We start from the raw sequence: 13,131 nt of genomic DNA, 5'->3' as shown, positions 1-13,131 counted from the left end.
GGTTGAGGAATGGAGGAAGATGGGCTCAGTGAGGCAGGTTAGCTACCATTACTCAGGAATGTTCAGCTTGAAGTCAGGAAAAGTAGAGATTAACCCACTGTGTGGAGGAATAAAATGGAGACACACATACACTCCCTCCTTCCTCTCAACTCAAGAGACTCAGAGCACTAGAAGGTGCCTGTGGTGATGTGTTGGAATCTCCTAACAATGCCAGATGTAATGAATGGAATGTATGCCAAGACCATTGTAGCCTGGAGAAACAGGACTATGCCAGCCACAGCAGAGACGTTTTCTCACTTTGAAATATGCTGTACCCATCATTATTCTCAAATATGCATCTGGGAGAGGCTCTCAGGGCAGTTCTCTCTAAAGAATTTTTACAGTAAAATTTTAGGGGGAGAGGAGAAAAAAAGATAACATTTTTCTTCTCTCCTTTTCTCACATGGCCAACTGTAGACAACCTCCTTCACACCATCTGATCTACCTTGTCCTCTTCACAAAAGGCTCTGAAGACATCATGAACCCACGTAAGCAGTGAATTACAAACGAGTTTGGAAATATCTCCACCTGACTTCATCAAAGACAATAGGATGGAAAGACCCCTATCATTTGCTAAGCTATAAATATACTCACTCTTGCTAAAACACTCAGTTCATGGAAAAAACCACCTTAAACTTCATAAGGAACAAAAAAAGAGCCCACATAGCCAAGACAATCCTGAGCAATAAAAACAAAGCTGAAGGCATCACAGTACCTGACTTCAAACTATATTATAAGGCTATAGTAATCAAAACAGCATGGTACTGGTACCCAAACAGAGATATAGACCAATGGAACAGAACAGAGGCCTCAGAAGTAACACCACATATCTACAACTATCTGATCTTTGACAAACCTGACAAAAACAAGCAACGGGTAAAGTATTCCCTGTTTAATAAATGGTGTTGGGAAAACTAGTTAGCCATGTGCAGAAAGCTGAAACTGACCTCTTCCCTACACATTATACAAAAACTAATTCCAGATGGATTAAATATTTAAACATAAGGACTAACACCATAAAAACCCTAGAAGAAAACCTAGGCAATACCATTGAGGACATAGGCATAGGCAAGGACTTCATGACTAAAACACAAAAAGCAATGGCAAGAAAAATCAAAATAGACAATTGGGGTTTAATTAAACTTAAGAGCTTCTGCACAGCAAAAGAAACAATCATTAGAGTGAACCAGCAACCAGCAGAATGGGGAAAAAATTTTTGCAATCTACCCAACTGATAAAGGGCTAATATCCAGAATCTACAAAGAACTTAAACAAATTTACAAGAAAAAAAACGACCCCATCAAAAAGTGGGCAAAGGATATGAACAGAAACTTTTCAAAAGAAGACATTGATGCAGCCAACAAACATATGAAAAAATGCTCATCATCACTGGTCATTAGAGAAATGCAAATCAAAACCACATTGAGATATCATCTCATGCCAGTTAGAATGGCAATCATTAAAAAATCTGGAGAAAACAGATGCTGGAGAGGATGTGGATAAATAGGAATGTTTTTACACTGTTAGTGGGAGAGTAAATTAGTTCAACCATTGTGGAAGACAATGTGGCAATTCCTCAAGGATCTAGAAACAGAGATGCTATAACCCTGCAATCCCACTACTGGGTATATACCCAAAAGATTATAAATTGTTCTATTATAAAGACACATGCATGCATATGTTCACTGTGGCACTGTTTACAATAGCAAAGACTTGGGACCAATCCAAATGCCCATCAATGATAGACTGGATGAAGAAAACGTGGCACATGGAATACTATGCAGCCATAAAAAGGATGAGTTCATGTCCTTTGCAGGGACGTGGATGAAGTTGGAAACTATCATTCTCAGCAAGCTGACACAAGAACAGAAAATCAAACACCACATGTTCTCACTCATAAGTGGATGTTGAGCAATGAGAACACATGGACACAGGGAGGGGAACATTACACACTGGGGCCTGTTGTGGTAATTGAGGGAGCTAGGGGAGAGGTAGCAGAGGGTGGGGGGATTGGGGAGGGATAACATTAGGAGAAATACCTAATGTAGGTGATGGGGGTATGGATGTAGCAAACCACCATGGCACGTGTATACCTATGTAACAATCCTGCACAATCTGCACATGTACCCCAGAACTTAAAGTATAATAATAATAATAAACTCAGTTCATAAAACAGCCTTTGAAAATCTCAGAGCGTCTAGCTCTTTTGTTGTTATCTGTATTTAGAATTCCTTGTTTATTTTGATAAGAGGATTTTTTAAAAACAACATACTGACAACTAATTTAAATATTATGGGGGTTTTTTACCACCTAGACATTTTTTTAATTGCATTTTAGGTTTTGGGGTACATGTGAAGAACATGCAAGATTGTTGCATAGGTACATGCCACCTAGTCATTTTATCATTCGGCAAAGGACAAGTCACTAATAGCCCTAGAAAAGGGTGAATCTTGGGACTGTGATTGCACGTAGATACTTTCAGATGCTTTGATTCACAAACTAGCCCCTGCCCTATCTCCCCTCTATTTATCCTTATAGCCACTACTTCTCAGAGCAATGAGACTCTCTCCAGAAACTCAAAAGCCATTAACACCAGGATGCAACTGGAGTCCTGAAGTTGATAACCTCACATGTATTTTGTGCATTTTTGTCATCTGGCAGTGGAGGTAGCACCCAAATCCTATGTTATTCATGATTCTCAAAAGATAATATGGGTCCTGAGTGGAAATTCTTTAACAACACTTCCTTTTAGCAGAAATGTTAAGCCTGGTGAGTGACAATCAAACCCACTGTTGCTTCTTGAGGGGATGCCAGCTTCACCAGGAATGAGGCTGAGCTTGCACAAGGCTGGCCCTGGACCTTGCCCACTTCTAGGCACCAGCCCAATGACCACAGGAAGGTCAAGTGAGAAATGGCACTATGATTCTTTTCGACAAAGGAAATCCCATATCTAGAAATGACGGTGCAAGGAGTTCACAGCTCCTCTTACCGAAAGAAAATATCTTCAGATTAGAAGGGCTTATCCATTCAAGCAACAGCTGACCTTCCCCTTGGAGTTTCTCTCCTTCAGTTTCCGAACATGGCTTCCTATGTCCCGAGATTCAAAGTCCATAGTCTTTCCACCACCAAACCTACACAGTTCTAAGTTGGCATCCTCTTTTCTAATAATGGGGAAATAGTCCTTCCTCTCATCAAAAGGCAGTCCATCTCAGCTTCTTTCCCTTTCTCCAGAATGTCAGTGTTTGGTTTAATTCCTCACTTCCCTGCAAATTCCACCTTTGTTTACTGGACCCTTTCTATTACCATCAGACATGCTGTAATCTAATATCGCCAATCGTACTGCTAAAACCTTCTTAATTCCCACATTTTATTCCTGTCAACACTTTTTCTTATGCCAGTCACAACCAAACTTCATGAAAGCTGGCTGCATAGTGTGCATCTGCTTCACCTCCTAGTCATCCTTACAGCCAAACATTCTAATATCTGAATTACACTGACTACTCCCCCAACCTCCTATCTCACCCATGACCTTCAAATACTCAAACCAAAAGGATGCTTCTTGGTCCCCATGCTGTTTTGCCCTCAGCTCATTAGTGTAATGAACCATTTCCTTCTTGAATACTCTACATCTTCTCCTTCTTTTTTTTTTTTTTTAATTTTTTATTGGATTATAGGTTTTGGGGTACATGAGCAGAGCATGCAAGACAGTTGCGTAGGTACACACATGGCAGTGTGCTTTGCTTTTCTTCTCCCCTTCACCCACATTTGGCATTTCTCCCCAGTCTATCCCTCCCCACCTCCCCCTCCCACTGGCCCTCCCCTTTTCCCCCCAATTGACCCCAGTGTTTAGTACTCCCCTTTCTGTGTCCATGTGTTCTCATTTTTCATCACCCACCTATGAGTGAGAATATGTGGTGTTTCATTTTCTGTTCTTGTGTCAGTTTGCTGAGGATGATGTTCTCCAGATTCATCCATGTCCCTACAAACGACACAAACTCATCATTTCTGATTGCTGCATAATATTCCATGGTGTATATGTGCCACATTTTTCCAATCCAGTCTATTATCAATGTGCATTTGGGTTGATTCCAGGTCTTTGCTATTGTAAACAGTGCTGCAATGAACATTCGTGTACATGTGTCCTTATAGTAGAATGATTTATAGTCTTTTGGATATATACCCAGTAAAGGGATTGCTGGGTCAAATGGAATTTCTATTTCTAAGGCCTTGAGGAATCGCCACGCTGTCTTCCACAATGGTTGAACTAATTTACACTCCCACCAACACTCTAAAAGTGTTCCTTTTTCTCCACATCCTCTCCAGCATCTGTTGTCTCCAGATTTTTTAATGATCGCCATTCTAGCTGGCGTGAGATGGTATCTCAATGTGGTTTTGATTTGCATCTCTCTGATGACCAGTGACGATGAGCATTTTTTCATATGATTGTTGGCCTCATATATGTCTTCTTTCGTAAAGTATCTGTTCATATCCTTTGCCCACTTTTGAATGGGCTTGTTTGTTTTTTTCCTATAAATCTGTTTGAGTTCTTTGTAGATTCTGGATATCAGCCCTTTGTCAGATGGGTAGACTGCGAAAATTTTTTCCCATTCTGTTGGTTGCCGATCCACTCTAGTTACTGTTTCTTTTGCTGTGCAGAAGCTGTGGAGTTTCATTAGGTCCCATTTGTCTATTTTGGCTTTTGTTGCCAATGCTTTTGGTGTTTTGTTCATGAAGTCCTTGCCTACTCCTATGTCCTGGATGGTTTTGCCTAGATTTCCTTCTAGGGTTTTTATGGTGCCAGGTCTTATGTTTAAGTCTTTAATCCATCTGGAGTTAATTTTAGTGTAAGCTGTCAGGAAGGGGTCCAGTTTCTGCTTTCTGCACATGGCTAGCCAGTTTTCCCAACACCATTTGTTAAACATGGAATCCTTTCCCCATTGCTTGTTTTTGTCAGGTTTATCAAAGATTGTATAGTTGTATGTATGTTGTGTTGCCTCCGGTGCCTCTGTTTTGTTCCATTGGTCTATATCTCTGTTTTGGTACCAGTACCATGCTGTTTTGATTACTGTAGCCTTGTAGTATAGTTTGAAATCCAGTAGTGTGATGCTCCCCGCTGTGTTCTTTTTGCTTAGAATTGACTTGGCTATGCAGGCTCTCTTTTGGTTCCATATGAAGTTCATGGTGGTTTTTTCCAGTTCTGTGAAGAAAGTCAATGGTAGCTTGATGGGGATAGCGTTGATTCTGTAAATTACTTTGGGCAGTATAGCCATTTTCACGATATTAATTCTTCCTAACCATGAACATGGAATGTTTCTCCATCTGTTTGTGTCCTCTCTGATTTCACTGAGCAGTGGTTTGTAGTTCTCCTTGAAGAGGTCCCTTACGTTCCTTGTGAGTTGTATTCCAAGGTATTTTATTCTTTTTGTAGCAATTGCGAATGGCAGTTCGCTCTTGATTTGGCTTTCCTTAAGTCTGTTATTGGTGTAGACGAATGCTTGTGATTTTTGCACATTGATTTTATATCCTGAGACTTTGCTGAAGTTGTTTATCAGTTTCAGGAGTTTTTGGGCTGAGGTGATGGGGTCTTCTAGGTATACTATCATGTCGTCTGCAAATAGAGACAATTTGGCTTCCACCTTTCCTATTTGAATACCCTTTATTTCTTTTTCTTGCCTGATTGCTCTGGCTAGAACTTCCAGTACTATACTGAATAGGAGTGGTGAGAGAGGGCATCCTTGTCTAGTGCCAGATTTCAAAGGGAATGCTTCCAGTTTTTGCCCATTCAGTATGATATTGGCTGTTGGTTTGTCATAAATAGCTTTTATTACTTTGAGATACGTTCCATCGATACCGAGTTTCTTGAGGGTTTTTAGCATAAAGGGCTGTTGAATTTTGTCAAATGCCTTCTCTGCGTCAATTGAAATAATCATGTGGTTTTTGTTTTTGGTTCTGTTTATGTGGTGAATTACGTTGATAGACTGGCGTATGTTGAACCAGCCTTGCATCCCCGGGATGAATCCTACTTGATCATGATGAATAAGTTTTTTCATTTGCTGTTGCAATCGGCTTGCCAATATTTTATTGAAGATTTTTGCGTCTATGTTCATCATGGATATTGGCCTGAAGTTTTCTTTTCTCGTTGGGTCTCTGCCGGGTTTTGGTATCAGGATGATGTTGGTCTCATAAAATGATTTGGGAAGGAATCCCTCTTTTTGGATTGTTTGAAATAGTTTTAGAAGGAATGGTACCAGCTCCTCCTTGTGTGTCTGGTAGAATTCGGCTGTGAACCCGTCTGGGCCTGGGCTTTTTTTGTGTGGTAGGCTCTTAATTGCTGCCTCAACTTCAGACCTTGTTATTGGTCTATTCATAGTTTCAGCTTCCTCCTGGTTTAGGCTTGGGAGGACACAGGAGTCCAGGAATTTATCCATTTCTTCCAGGTTTACTAGTTTATGCGCATAGAGTTGTTTGTAATATTCTCTGATGATGGTTTGAATTTCTGTGGAATCTGTGGTGATTTCCCCTTTATCACTTTTTATTGCATCTATTTGGTTGTTCTCTCTTTTCTTTTTAATCAATCTGGCTAGTGGTCTATTTTGTTGATCTTTTCAAAAAACCAACTCTTGGATTTATTGATTTTTTGAAGGGTTTTTCGTGTCTCAATCTCCTTCAGCTCAGCTCTGATCTTAGTAATTTCTTGTCTTCTGCTGGGTTTTGAGTTTTTTTGATCTTGCTCCTCCAGCTCTTTCAATTTTGACGATAGGGTGTCAGTTTTGGATCTCTCCATTCTCCTCATATGGGCACTTATTGCTATATACTTTCCTCTAGAGACTGCTTTAAATGTGTCCCAGAGGTTCTGGCACGTTGTGTCTTCGTTCTCATTGGTTTCGAAGAGCTTCTTTACTTCTGCCTTCATTTCGTTGTTTACCCAGTCAACATTCAAGAGCCAGTTGTTCAGTTTCCATGAAGCTGTGCGGTTCTGGGTTGGTTTCTGAATTCTGAGTTCTAACTTGATTGCACTATGGTCTGAGAGGCTGTTTGTTATGATTTCAGTTGTTTTGCATTTGTTGAGCAGTGCTTTACTTCCAATTATGTGGTCAATTTTAGAGCAGGTGTGATGTGGTGCTGAGAAGAATGTGTATTCTGTGGATTTGGGGTGGAGAGTTCTGTAAATGTCCACCAGGTTTGCTTGCTCCAGGTCTGAGTTCAAGCCCTGGGTATCCTTGTTGATTTTCTGTCTGGTTGATCTGTCTAGTATTGACAGTGGAGTGTTAAAGTCTCCCACTATTATTGTGTGGGAGTCTAAGTCCTTTTGTAAGTCATTAAGAACTTGCCTTATGTATCTGGGTGCTCCTGTGTTGGGTCCATATATGTTCAGGATCTTTAGCTCTTCTTGTTGTATCGATCCTTTTACCATTATGTAATGGCCTTCTTTGTCTCTTTTGATCTTTGTTGCTTTAAAGTCTATTTTATCAGAGATGAGAATTGCAACTCCTGATTTTTTTTGCTTTCCATTAGCTTGGTAAATCTTCCTCCATCTCTTTATTTTGAGCCTTTGTGTATCCTTGCATGTGAGATGGGTTTCCTGGATACAGCACACTAATGGGTTTTGGATTTTTATCCAATTTGCCAGTCTGTGTCTTTTGATTGGTGCATTTAGTCCATTTGCATTTAGGGTTAATATTGTTATGTGTGAATTTGATACTGCCATTTTGATGCTAAGTGGCTGTTTTGCCTGTTAGTTGTTGTAGATTCTTCATTATGTTGAAGCTCTTTAGCATTCAGTGTGATTTTGGAATGGCTGGTACTGATTGATCCTTTCTATGTGTAGTGCCTCTTTTAGGAGCTCTTGTAAAGCAGGCCTGGTGGTGACAAAATCTCTGAGTACTTGCTTGTTCGCAAAGGATTTTATTTTTCCTTCACTTCTAAAGCTCAGTTTGGCTGGATATGAAATTCTGGGTTGAAAGTTCTTTTCTTTAAGAATGTTGAATATTAGCCCCCACTCTCTTCTGGCTTGTAGTGTTTCTGCCGAGAGATCTGCTGTGAGTCTGATGAGCTTCCCTTTGTGGGTGACCCGACCTTTCTCTCTGGCTGTCCTTAGTATTCTCTCCTTTATTTCAACCCTGTTGAATCTGACGATTATGTGCCTTGGGGTTGCTCTTCTTGCCGAATATCTTTGTGGTGTTCTCTGTATTTCCTGTATTTGAGTGTTGGCTTGTCTTGCTAGGTGGGGGAAATTTTCCTGGATGATGTCCTGAAGAGTATTTTCCAGCTTGGATTCATTCTCTTCGTCCCCTTCTGGTACACCTATCAAACGTAGGTTAGGTCTTTTCACATAGTCCCACATTTCTTGGAGACTTTGTTCATTCCTTTTTGCGCTTTTTTCTCTGATCTTGGTTTCTCGTTTTATTTCATTGAGTTGGTCTTTGACTTCAGATATTCTTTCTTCTGCTTGGTCAGTTCGGCTATTGAAACTTGTGTTTGCTTCGCGAAGTTCTCATATTGTGTTTTTCAGCTCCTTTAATTCATTCATATTCCTCTCTAAGGTATCCATTCTTGTTATCATTTCCTCGAATCTTTTTTCAAATCTTTTTTCAAGGTTCTTAGTTTCTTTGCATTGATTTAATACATGATCTTTTAGCTCACAAAAGTTTCTCATTATCCATCTTCTGAAGTCTAATTCCATCATTTCGTCACAGTCATTCTCCGTCCAGCTTTGCTCCCTTGCTGGTGAGGAGTTTTGGTCCTTTCTAGGAGGTGAGGTGTTCTGGTTTCGGGTGTTTTCCTCCTTTTTGCGCTGGTTTCTTCCCATCTTTGTGGATTTGTCCTCTGGTCGTCTGCGTAGTTGATGACTTTTCATTTGGGTCTCTGAGTGGACACCCAGAATGTTGATGATGAAGTATTTCTGTTGCTTAGTTTTCCTTCTACCAGTCTAGCCCCTTTGCTGTATGACTGCTGAGGTCCGCTCCAGACCCTGCTTGTCTGGGGTGCACCTCTAGTAGCTGTGGCACAGCGAGGGATGCTACCAGTTTCTTTTTCTGCTCTTTTTGTCCCAGGATGATGCCTGCCTAATGTCAGTCTTTTGGATATAGAGGGGTCAGGGAGCTGCTTGAGGAGACAATTTGTACTTTATAGGGGTTTAATTGCTGAGCTGTGCACTCTGTTTTTCATTCAGGGCTGTTAGGCTGCTATGTTTGATTCTTCTGCAACAGAGCTCATTAAAACCCCCCCCTTTTGTTTTTTCTCAAATGCTCTGTGTTGAGGGGTTTGGGCTTTATTTTTGGATGTCCGATCAGGTGTCCTGCCCAGCTAGAAGGCAGACTAGCCACTGTTTGGCTGCCGAGGCTCCGCCCTGCTGTTGTGTGATTTGCGCTATTCCTGCCGGCTCTGCTGTGGTCTCCGCCACGCCCTGCGGCGGAGTCTCTTCGTTGTAGTGTGTTGCCTCAGCAACTGCAGGCTGCGTCAGCAGTGGGCGTGTATCTCATTAGGGATGGGTTGCCTCAGCAACGGCTGGCTGCGTCAGCAATGGGCGTGTATCTCAGTTGGGGCGGGTTGCCTCGGCAACGGCTGGCTGCGTCAGCAGTGGGCGTGTATCTCATTTGGGGCGGGTTGCCTCGGCAACGGCTGGCTGCGTCAGCAGTGGGCGTGTATCTCAGTTGGGGCGGGTTGCCTCGGTAGTGGTGGATGCCCCTCCCCCACAGAGCGTCTCCGACCATCTGCTCAGGATAGTTTTAAATCGCGGTTTTGTTCGTCCCACTGGGTATCCCAATCCCTGCAATCCCCTGGGCTGGCCTACTGTCCAAGTCTCGTTCAGTCTCAAGTCCAGCCCTCTCAAGTCTCAGGTTGCCAGTTCAACAGGGCACCCGGACAAGCACGCCCTGTGGGGATTGCTGGGTAGGGCCGGCCGCTGCCGCCCCGGCTGCCGGCTTCGCCAGGCAGACCTACTGCCTGGCATCCCATGTCTTTTTTATACTTGGGAGTTTCCCCGTTCTGTGGGCAACAAAAATCAGTCTGGAAATGCCGCTCTGACTCACCGTTTGCGGATTCAACGAGAAGAGCTCCAATCCTGGGTTGTTCTCACAGCGCCATCTTGAGTCCTCCCCCCCATCTTCTCCTTCTATAAGAACATTCCTTCTCATGAGGTTCACTGGCTCCTCTTTTGCATTTTCCTTTATGACTCTTTTTTACCTCTGAAATCTCCAAAAGATGGCATTCCTCAGGGCTCAACCAGCCATCATTTTATAAGCACTGTAAATGGGTAATGAGCTGGTCTTTTGGATTGATGAATCACCCCTATGCTCACTCACTCTGCCATTTCCACTTCAAACATGTATCTCCTCTCTGAATAGTTTATCCACATCCTTTTGAGGTCCTCTCAGAAACCTCTAACTTCATGTGTCCTAAGTGGAACTATGCATCTGTCTTCTAAAAACCATTAATAGTCTCTGTTCGTGGCACTTCCATCCACTTCATTTCCTTGAGCCAGAAATACAGGAGACATCCTTGATTCCTCCTTTCCCTCACTCTCCATCCAATCTATTAGCAAAGACTGATAGGTCTGTGTACAAAACATGCCTGATTTCTAAGATAACATCATCTCTTGCCTGGACCAATGCCATTACATTCTCACTGCCTCCCTCTCACTTTAACTATGTAGCCCCCATCTGATCTCATGTTGTGACCCATGAGATATAAGCTCCTCACATTTACCTCATGGGCTACATCTTAAGCATATGACCACATTTTGCTGCAAGGCTGGTAGGAAATTTTACCTTTATTTTTGGGAAGCAATGTGTCCTGGTGACAACTGGGGTTCTGACATTGAGGAAGAAAAACAAAATGGGTGTGAGGAGGGTGATGGAGGGTCTCTGCCACATAGCTAATGGAAAGAGCCTGTCTGGGAGAAGCCTGTCACTATTCCCTGCCTGGAAGGAGTAACTAAGTGTCAGACCAGAAAGACTGAAACTTCATGCTACTTGGAGCCTAACATCTTCTCCATTTTCCTTTGTGTTTTCAGTTACTCTTGATTTAATAGCCTGTAGAGACACAGAATTTGGTGATGAGAAAAAGGGTAATGTAGTTTACCCGGGAATCAAGGGAAAAGAGTTCTGTGTCTTCTGTGCAGAAATTCAGGGCAAGCTTATTTTGCAGCTTAACGTGAGTCATTGTGCAGCTAATAAGAGAAGTACTGTCAAACAAGCTTTTGATTTCATTTAATATGTTGCTGAATAAAAGTAATATTCTTGCAATTCTGGATTATTCAAAGTAAGAAAATAATTCTAACTTGGCTTATCCCCGAATCTGTAAATGCTGCCTTTGGAATGGAGATAACACTTTTTTTAATGTCAGAGCATAGATCCTCTGAAAGATAGCAAACACACTTACAGAAATGTTTCTGAAAAGCCAAAGAACAGTAGTTTCTCCATTTTCAGTACTGATTAACTACCTTCTGGAAATTCTCTAAGATGATGGGATGCTCCCACTAAAGCAAAGGCCACTGCACAGTGGAGGAGACAAAAAGAGATTGTTAATGTAAAATTTGCAGATTACATGTTTATAGTCTGTGTACCATAAACACACAAATCTTACCAAGGCAATATTGTAGTTATGAAGCTAATCCTTCTGCTACTGATGAAAGTTGTAATGCATAAGCCCACTTGGGGGTTGAGAATACAGCAAGACTGGCTTGAACCTGAAGATAAATGCATACCAAAAGCACCAAAAATAGGTTTAAACCTCCCTCTGTTCCAGAGAAGACAATGATGCTTCAAAGACTCAGAAGCACCTTGTGTCAGAGGATCCTGTGGTGAAACTAGGCTATGGAAACCCAGTGAATTCCCTGTTTTAATAGCCTAATGCCCTGCTTCATCTGCCTGTGTCCCTAGCCTCTGTCCCTTCCTTTGGGGGCAGCAGTGACTCTCCTGTTGTACACTCAGGGCTGAGTTACTTTAGCTTCCTCCTCCCACCCTCCTCTCTAACAAGCATCTTTTCCACTCCCAGGAGAAAAATATCATGGACCTGTACATGGAGAACAAAGCAGAGAAGCCCTTTCTCTTTTTCCACAATAAAGAAGGCTCCACCTCTCTCTTTCAGTTAGTCTTTTACCCTGGCTGGTTCATAGCCCCCTCCTCCACATCACGACAGCCCACCATTCTAACCCAGGAGAGGGGCAAAACTAATAACACTAACTTCTGCTTATATTCTGTGAATTTAATTCAGCCTAAACTGTGGGTGGCTGATTCCAGGTTAGAAAATTAAGCTGTCAGAGTCTTCTTAACAGATCGTCATGCAACTGAGTTCACCAGAAGTTCAGCCCATCCATAGCTTACCTCATTCTTACCATCCAAAATCCACCACCTCCTCCAAACATCCATTTCTGCACCAAGACCCTCACTTGAATATCATTATCCCAGGGTAATGAATAAGAATCACTTTCCATCCTTTCTTGATCTTACCCCACCATCTATTCAGCTACCATGCCCAGTTTAGTCAACCCCCCAAATGCTGCTTGATGCAACCATCCATTCCTATTTCTTCTGTGAATCCATCGTGGAAAGATGTGGATCCATGACATTTTTGTTCATACAATTCTTTCAATAAAAGAATAGGATGCATTAATTTTTTGCCTGTGTATTATAAACATTATAATATCTACCCTAAAGATAAAGCTAAAGAGTGAGATGAATGTGAAAGTTTGCATGTCTTCATAATCATAAGGGATTCTTAATGTCATTAGTTAATAATTTGACACACAGTGTATACACTTAACCTTTGAACAACACAATTTTGAATTGCACAGGTCCACTTGAACATGATTTTTTTTTCAATAAAAGTTACACCAGGATTTTCAAGATGGCACAGTAAGAACAACTCAGGATTGCAGCTCTCAGTGAATGCTCAGAGGGCGAGTCAAAGCCACATTTCCAGATGGATCTTTGTTGCCCACAGAACAGGGAAAGTCCCAGGTGTAGGAAAGACATGGGATGCAAGCGCAGCCAGTTTGGCTGTTGCGGCCGCTTCAGCGGGCACCACAGCGCAGGCACTCCCTAACAATCCACACAAAACACACGGGCCTGGGTGCCCTGCTAAACTGGC

General features: G+C 42.0%; 1 protein-coding gene across 1 annotated transcript; it reads left to right on the top strand.

Annotated features, from left to right (window-relative positions):
• The first annotated feature begins 442 nt into the window (after nt 1–442).
• Nucleotides 443–12,294, top strand: IL36B (interleukin 36 beta). The gene is made up of 4 exons (XM_035271490.1): nt 443–527; nt 2,701–2,808; nt 11,054–11,193; nt 12,037–12,294. Exons 1-4 carry the CDS (start codon nt 443–445, stop codon nt 12,292–12,294), a joined length of 591 nt encoding a protein of 196 aa, XP_035127381.1.
• The last annotated feature ends 837 nt before the right edge of the window (nt 12,295–13,131 follow it).

Source organism: Callithrix jacchus, chromosome 14, assembly GCF_049354715.1.
Source record: "Callithrix jacchus isolate 240 chromosome 14, calJac240_pri, whole genome shotgun sequence".
In the NCBI taxonomy this organism is placed as follows: Eukaryota; Metazoa; Chordata; class Mammalia; order Primates; family Cebidae; genus Callithrix; species Callithrix jacchus.
Note: the sequence above shows the minus strand (reverse complement) of the source record. Positions and strands in the feature narration are given on the sequence as shown.